Source organism: Sinocyclocheilus anshuiensis, unplaced genomic scaffold (assembly GCF_001515605.1).
Source record: "Sinocyclocheilus anshuiensis isolate Anshui unplaced genomic scaffold, SAMN03320099.WGS_v1.1 scaffold282, whole genome shotgun sequence".
NCBI lineage: Eukaryota > Metazoa > Chordata > Actinopteri > Cypriniformes > Cyprinidae > Sinocyclocheilus > Sinocyclocheilus anshuiensis.
Window position 1 is genome coordinate 372,986 of NW_015544154.1, and position 8,593 is coordinate 381,578.

Here is an 8,593-nt window from a genome sequence, read left to right on the forward strand (position 1 = left end):
TCCATCCTCTGCACTTCAATAACTGTCTGGTTCAGCTCAGCTACCAAATCTGACCTCAGAAGACTACAGAGGGTAGTCCGGACTGCTGAGCGAATCATTGGTACATCCCTCCCTTCTCTTCAAGAATTGTACTCATCCAGAGTGAGCAAAAGGGCTGGCAAAATCACTCTGGACCCCACACATCCAGCACACTCCCTCTTTGAACTGTTGCCATCTGGTTGACGCTACAGAGCTCTGAGCACCAGAACGGCCAGACACAGGAACAGTTTCTTCCCTCAGGCAACCCATCTCATGAACACTTGACAATAACTGTGGAACACACAACCCTATTCATACACTCATACACTTATTTATCACACATACTTAGTCTACACCTCAAATTTGCACATAATATACCTGTAACGTTACATACAAAACTGTCTATTGTAATATACCTGCACATACAATTGTCAATTTATATATTGTTATTCCTTATTTACTTGTTCTATTTTTTATTTTTTTATTCTTCTTTTATTATCTGTGTTTTTGTTCTGTCGCTGTCATTCTGTTGCACTGCGGAAGCTTCTGTCACGAAAACAAAATCCTCGTATGTGAAAACATACCTGGCAATGACGCTAATTCTGATTCTGATTCTGAAATCTGATTATTTAGGTGGTCATTGAGATATTTTTGTGAATACTTAATATATAATCTTACTGTAACACAACAGTGATCTGAATTAATAATAACAATATCATAAACAAAACCGCTCACCGATGACGCTCTAGTGGAGTTCTTCCTAATGTTAGGTTGTCATGACGACAACAATCAACGGGAGCGGCGCGTGCGGACTCTTGCAGTGTGATAAACACAACCGATTTTTGAAAATAATATTGACTGATTCAGAACTAAGAATAATAAATAATAAGCGTATGTCCCAGGATCTTACAAAAATACATTTTACATTAAAGTAATTAGATTTTTTTTATTATTTTAATCATTTAACACAAAATGACATTCGTGTGATGGGTCTTTCGCTCTGGTGCTGCGGGTCTGCAGATGGATATATCTCCTTTCCTTAGCAGTGACAATGATGTTTCATGCACATTCAGCAGCACCCACTCCACATGTCTCCCCACCTGCTGCTGCTGCTGCAATGAAGCATGTTCTCCCATAGAGAGCTCCATTATTCAGTTTGGTTTCTCGACACGGAACAGAATCTGCCTACAACACCATGAAATCTGCACCAGTATTTACTATTTTACTACGCCTTAAAACTTTTTTTATTTTTCAGTTTCCACTCAGTAAAGTCTGAGACAACTAGAGATAATTTGGATGCACATGCCTAGCTAACCAATATAAAGATTTTAAAAATCCCAAATAACCTTTGTTAAAAAAATCCACCAAGTTGTAGGCTTTGACATTTTATTTATTGAACAATATACCCAGTAATGTGTAAATATAGTGCTCAGTGAGTGAAAAATATTAATACCAAATGTAGTCTATAAACCTTCATTTGCAGTCATCATAAAAGATGATGTGATTTTGGCAACTGAACTGAGTCTTCAGAAAAGTGCATGAACACATTAACACATCGAACAATCCACAGGGGCCTGCTTCCTCTCAACAGTCTGTGCATGGGTAATGCACTCTGGTCTACAACAATGGGGGTCTATAACCAATGCTTTTTTTAAACTGGCATTCTGAATGTTTCGAGTCGTCAAAATCAGGTGAATTGGAGTCTTTGCATCAGTAACCCCAGGGGAAAAAGTGCAACAGAGAGTGAGACCACTAATGTCTACAACTCTCTTAGTACAAATGAAAAAAAAAAAAACATTTAAATACAATACACATTGAAGCAAAAAAAAAAAAACAGTACACCAGTACTGAGCTTTGATCACAACTGATAGCTACCATCATTCCTTTTCTTTAAAGAAACCCCTCATATATAGAGCCTATTATTGAGTTTTTTTATATAACAAAATAATATTTGGCGTAATACACTTTAGAAAATAATTTAAATATGGTCTCAGAAAATGGAAATATGGTCTCAGAAAATGGAAATATAAATAGATAATTGTAAAATATAGAAAGCTGTCACATAAAATCACTATTTTTTTGGTAAACAAAGCAAAATAGAGTGCATCAATATATACTACCAAAAAAAGTTATTCACAGATCAGTAGGTTATTTATATATACTGTACTGTAATGTTACATACAACAATACTTCATGTCCCATAAGCTTCTGCCACTGCCATTTCAGTAAAACTTTATTCAGTCAATGTTCATTTTAGAGCTCATCTCCATCAGCTTCATAAAAGGAGTGTAGATCTGTGACGGGCTGGTTCTTGCTCTAGGACTGGTGGTAGAGGACAGTTCTGAGCCTGTTGGAGATTTGGAGTCCTCGTCTTCATGGCTGGTCTGAACATAACTTGAAGACAGAGGTGCCGTTTGTGTGGGACTGGTTGCAGTTTCTTGTGTATGTACTACACTGGAGCGCAGCATTGTGCTGTACTGACCAGGAGTGTATTTAAGAAGACTATAGTTCAGTCTGCTAGAGGATCTTGGGGCTGATGAGATGGGGCTGGGTTGGACAGGAGTGACATCCGGCAGCTCCTCAGATCTATGCACACAGGGAGAGCATGTGAGTAAAGGTGTGGCCTTGAAAGCAGTTTTAAATTTCTTATGGCAAGGTGATCTTGTGCTCATTACCTAATGGGGAGGTCACAGCCAACTCCAATGTCCCGGGTGGCTACTTTAGTCTCAGATGCTCTCTGTATAGACATAAAATACTTCAACTTGTCTCCTAACTCATTATTCTAGGAAAAGAAGCAAAGCAAAGGACAGAGTCAGACCATAGGCATGGGAAATTAAGTAGAGAATTAATTTCACAGACATAAAGAGGACACTGGACAAAGACTGATTCGGTTTAGATGTGTGAGAAATCTGAATGACAACCAAAAGGACTCAAAAGAGCCCAGCTGACAGAACAGCAATGAATTCAAGAATAGTCACATTCAGGATTCTTATTCCAACCAAGCTGTGCCTTTCTAGATTGGTAAAGACGAGGGGCATGCAAAAATCACATCTTGTTACATGGAAACAGTTGCTCTTACCTCACATTCCACTATGGCAATCCTGTCCAGCAGCTCAGAAATGAACATATCCTTCTGTGCAACTTTTGCTCTCAATGTTTCAACCTGCAGAATTGTTTGTTTGTTTTATAATTAAAAAGATTGAATTACAATAATGGTGTCATGATTTCTTGAAAGGAAATGTTTGTTTTGGATTCATTTTGTGTACATAGTATACTCTGTATTAACAGAACGAACAGTCTATCTGTAAATCCTCACCTCCTCTATCATGGCCTTGACCTTCCTCTGTTGAGAGAACACCATGTCGTTGAGATGCTTTATTCGCTCTCTCAGTTCTGCTGCTTCATCTTTCAGCTGCTCAGACCTGAGAAAGAACATGTTGCTTAGGAGTGATATAACATACGCAATAAAATACTAAAATACAGCCCAGTATTATTGGGTATTGTTCAGTATTATTGGCCAAGAGTATTATTGCGAGTTTTTTTTTTCTGAGGAGACAAAATGAAAACATTCTGAAGAGAAAAAAAACCCCCAAACAAACTAACCTAAAAATAAGATTTCTGCAATTAATCGTGATAACATAAAAATGTATAAACATAAATGTATTTTCACACTGAATCTCCAAATGAATGTAGAAACAACATAAAGACAGTATTTTAAAACAATATTTTTTACACTAAATACTATAAATGAAGGCCAGTATCACTGATGTCAGTACTGATTCATTTTTTTCTGGGAATAAAACCAGTAATTATAGCCATTCACCATTACAGTATAACTGAAGGCCAGGGCTAAACTACAAATGATTAGACTAGTTCTTATTTATCAATTATTAACTATTACATAACATTGAAAATATTATAACTACTTTTCATTTAAGTGAACCTTAAACAATATTCACGCAAACCCATTATAATAAATGTGACATTTAGCCATGCTTTTCATACAGTGCGTTTGGTGATGTTTTTGTCCCTGTCAATCAGGTATCAAGGATGTAAGGAACATGTAAGACATGCTCAAGTAACATAGCTTCTTCAAAAAATAGGGGGAAATCAATTCTGGTTATCTGAGTTTATTTTAACGCATTAAAAAGCAAATATTAATCGCAGAAATCATGCATTATATTTCTTTGCCCTACTTATACTTATTACAGTTATGGTATCTGGTTATTATAGATCTTAAACTGTCCACTGAAACCATCCTGAATTAAGGAAATATGACATCACCACTGGTTTCAGATGCAAACTTAGTATAGTGTAGGTATACATTAAATGTCTTACTGTTTGGCCACAGCTTTGTCTGCATGGTCAATTTGGTCCAAACCATGTAAGCGTTGTTCACATTCACAAAGCTTTTTTATCAGGTCACCCTTCTCCTGTTATAAAGAGAGAAGTGCTGTATAAAAAGTTTTTTTTTTCAGGGGTAACAGGCAAAGGCTGAGTCAACAACTGATATTATTTACCTGAGCCATACAGTTTAGTAGCCTCTCCACCTCAGTAATTCTTTGATCTCTTTCAGCAATCTTTGCCTCAGCTATCTGAGCATTCCTCTCCGCCTCCTCAAGCCTCCTCATGTAGTCATCAAGCTGTGCCTGCGGACATAAAGGTCAGAACTACAGTCATTTATTTGCCTCTGTTCATCAGTCTTCATCACCATTCTCTCTGAAATCTTCACCTTTACCACTAGGTGGCACCCTTACTTAGAAAAAAAAAATTCAAAATTTTTCTCTCTTCCCTGGTGAATAACTACAGATGTTTCCTGTTATGAGATTGGAATCCTTACGCCCTGCTTGTGAAGTATAATACAAATGTAGTCTTTTTACAGTGTGTCTGTAGGTATTACAATCTTTCAAAAGTCACACACATTAAAGCGAATGCATTTGTCACATTAGCATGCAGTGCAGCTCTCGTTGAACTAGTTGGACAGTGAGGCATTGTGAGTGTCTGTTTGTTTGGTTATATCTGTACCTGCAGAGCCTCTATCTCCTCTCTGTACTTCCTCTGCTGTTCTTGCAGCTGTTCCTCATATTCCCTCTGTAGCTGAGCGCTCAACTCTTTCAAAGCTTGAGTCTTGGCTTCCTGAGAAGTCTCCACCTACATACAAAAAGCTATTTAGTTGTCACATGTTAATAACCATGCTATTTATGTAAAAAATTGAAATTTTTAACTTTTAAATACAAATATTCCATGTACAGTACACACTTAAAAATAAAGGTTTCAAAGAAATAAGGTTTTCACAGCAATGCTGGCTTCCTCAAAGACCCTTTCAGTGAACCCATTTTTTTCTTAGTGTGAAGAACATTATAGTAGTCTAAAGAACCTTTTTTCACTATAAAGAACCTTTTTGTGCATTAAAAGTTCTTCATGGAACCATAGACACCAATAAATAACCTTCATTTTTAATAGTGTCATCTCTCAATGTGAGGTTGAAAAACTTTATATACAATCATTTGAAAAAATTAAAAATAAGAACATAAAAAACATTTTTAGATGAAGTGTAGCATGTCACACCACAGGACACTGCTGTCACCACAAGATTCCTGTTGTAAATTGTGTCCATGCTTACTAGCCAATATGTGTTAGATCTCTGTTATCTACCATGAAATGTTTCTCTGTATTTAAAGAGTAATGTTTCACTAACAAAAAGGAACAAAGTACCATGGTATTAGGATGTCTGTAACATGAAGGGTCTGCATAATAATAAAAGTGCTGTGTAATATGTGTTTGTGTGTGCACCTGATTTTTGAGAGACTGGTTTGTGGCCTGTGCTGCTGCTAGCTGTCTTTCCATTTCCTTGAGTTTTTCCTCTGTCTTCTCCAACGAGCTGCGCACAGCTTTCTTCTCATCTCTGTTCCCCACACGATTCTGACAGCTTTCCAGCAATGATTTCTAAAACAGCCATCATCAACAGCAGCAGCAGCACATAAGCATTATATTAATCATATGGACAAATATAAAGGTACTTTCTAAAAGCATGCGTATGCTGGCAGTAAACATTTTTCACTTGTGACATTTAAATGTTGACCAGTCTAAGCATGCTGACTACAAAAACAATGTCAAGAGTTTTTCTGAACAGAACAAGCCTTTGTCAGTTGGCAGTGACCACATTGATTGTGTACCTGTAGATCAATGTTTGCTGATATGAGGGAGCTGTTCATGTGGTCAAAGCTCTCCATAGCTACCCTTCTCGTCCTCACCTCTGACTCAAGGTAACGCTTATGAGAGTTGGCTGCCTGGAACAAACACAGTCAGCACATTGAGAACTTGTCATACCACTGTAAAATGTATTTTTTATTAAGCCTGACAGGGTAAGGTTTTGTGGTAGATAATATTTGTAGGTATTATTACACAGCTCTATGGAAAACTGATTGGTTAACTGCAACAACCAGGTTCCTGAAATAAGGCCCTGCTTTCATGTCTCTTGTATCACTCCATGGACTTGCTCTCTCTTGTTTTATACAAACACAACTGCCAACAAAATTACACAAAACGTGTACCTCGTTACTAGGAGAGCACTTACTCCTCCAGACTGCAAATCAGGCCAAAGTCATTTGTGCAAAAGTCATGTAGTTTACTCAGAGCACTTCAGTATTAATATTACTGTAATAATTTGCAGGGTTTGTCTTATCTCTGAGCTAAATTCTAAGGCCTGGTTTCACAAACGGGGTTTAGCTTAAGCCAGGACTAGGCTTTAGTTAAATTAAGATATTTAAGCAACTTTCACAAAAATGCCTTAGAAGAAAACATTACAGGTGTGCATCTTGACACAGAACAATGACACTGACATATTTTAAGATATGTCAGAGCAAGATATTTTCAGTAGAGACAGCTCAAACATGCATTTTAGTCTGGGATTAGCTTAAGTCTTGTCTGTGAAACCGGGGGTAAATTTATTTTTGTAATTATTATTAGTACATTTTTATTTTGTAGAATTTGTTTTATTTATTTTAAATTAGAAAATAATTTCAGATCAGTATTTTTTAATATAATTTTTTTTTTGATGAATAGCTGTGTAATATGCAATGTCAGTCAGCCTGTCATTATTTCATAATAAAACCCAACAGGATGGTCAGGGTGACTGGTCCATTATTCCTTCCTTAAACATTTGTCATGCTGTGTTTTGCTCACCTTTAATTCCTGAGTTAATTTTTGCACTGATTGTTGCATCCCTCCAAACTGGCCATACATCCGCTCTCTGACTTTTTCCAAAGAGTCACGTACCTTTGAGAAAAGAAGGATGGTTTTAAGTTATCTGCTTGCTGAATAGCATCAAGTATCTGCTAACTAGTTAAGCAAGAACTAGTCTTCTAGTTGCAAGTTACAGTTAGCTAGGTAGCAAAAGAAAAGTCTCTGCGCTTACCTCTCTGATGTACCTCATCTCATCCCTCAGGTGACTGACAGACGACTCACGTGCCATCACTTCCTGTTGGTGGCTGGTGCCTGTGCTCTGCACCACGCCATAAACTCTGGACCCGTGCTGAGCAGGCTGGTCCCGACCGATGCCATTGGTCATGGGGTGCTGGGGGAATAGGACCATAGGGCTCAGATTTCAGCTTGTGAATGTGTTTAAAAGGAGAGTGTGACACTGTTGTGTTTACAGCTGTGAAGACCAATGTCACCGAGTGCGTGCATGCCTTTTGGAACATCCTGGTTGCAAAATTAGAGTGAGACTGATAGACTTTATTTGCGAGTGACACACTTTGGTATTTTAAGCATTGCTGCTGAGTGTTCATAATGGTTGGGATGCAGACAGTCAGAATGGTCCTCAGCGAGGGTGTCATATTTCTGCATGTCAGTCGGAAAGAATAAAAACACTCTTTTATATCCACAGGTTCACCATGAATATATGAAAAGGAACTTGAAACTTGGAATGCTGTCGTGTTTAACATTATACAGGGAAAATACACAGAGAAAATATTTATTTCTTGACAATGCCAAGGGGAAAGGAAAGTGAAGTGAAAAAGTTGTCACAATAGCAAACCCCAGGAGCAACTACAGGTGAGAAGATCTCGCTCAAGGGCACAGCGATGGGGATCAATGGCCATACAATTTATTCTGGTTCTGCTGCAGGATTCTAGGTTCTGTGACCTTTTACACTGGGTCACTTATGTCTCTAAGATTTAGTGTCTAAAGGAGTCATATTTCATGTTTTGCACGCCTTAAGAAAACTCTTTTGTGATATGTTTAATAAGTGAACAAGCATTTTATGTGCAAAGAAAGCCCTGAAGCCATACTGTACAGATACCCTTCAGCTCATGCTAGCTTTGCAAACAATAACACACTGAACTCAAATAACTTTTGGGAAACCAGCATCTGTGTTTTAAACTACAACGCTAACATAGATAAAATTACTCAGATAATATTACCGGGTGACACAAAAACATTCAAACAAATACTAAAATACTGTGTCTACTATCATTCAAAAGTTTTAGGTTGGTAAATATATATTTTTTAAATTTTTGAAACAAGTCTCTTATGCTAGCCAAGTCTGCGGTTATTTGATCGGGGGGGGGGGGGG

At 37.6% G+C, this 8,593-nt stretch overlaps 1 protein-coding gene across 3 annotated transcripts in view; it reads right to left on the bottom strand.

The window, feature by feature from the left end:
* LOC107695342 (myocardial zonula adherens protein-like) overlaps positions 1-8,593 on the bottom strand; it is an 18,370-nt gene that overhangs the window by 3,851 nt on the left and 5,926 nt on the right. For 2 of the 3 annotated variants that reach the window (XM_016495206.1, XM_016495207.1), the window contains 11 exons: positions 7,436-7,594; positions 7,204-7,296; positions 6,195-6,308; positions 5,812-5,964; positions 5,044-5,169; positions 4,539-4,667; positions 4,357-4,451; positions 3,335-3,440; positions 3,098-3,181; positions 2,694-2,800; positions 1,388-2,604 (listed from right to left, as the gene is read on the bottom strand). In XM_016495206.1, the coding sequence (XP_016350692.1) occupies positions 2,256-2,604; positions 2,694-2,800; positions 3,098-3,181; positions 3,335-3,440; positions 4,357-4,451; positions 4,539-4,667; positions 5,044-5,169; positions 5,812-5,964; positions 6,195-6,308; positions 7,204-7,296; positions 7,436-7,594 (1,515 nt within the window). In that variant the 3' untranslated portion in view covers positions 1,388-2,255. Of the gene's footprint in view, positions 1-1,387; positions 2,605-2,693; positions 2,801-3,097; positions 3,182-3,334; positions 3,441-4,356; positions 4,452-4,538; positions 4,668-5,043; positions 5,170-5,811; positions 5,965-6,194; positions 6,309-7,203; positions 7,297-7,435; positions 7,595-8,593 lie in introns of those variants that run through there. The other variant, XR_001634985.1, reaches the window with a different exon arrangement.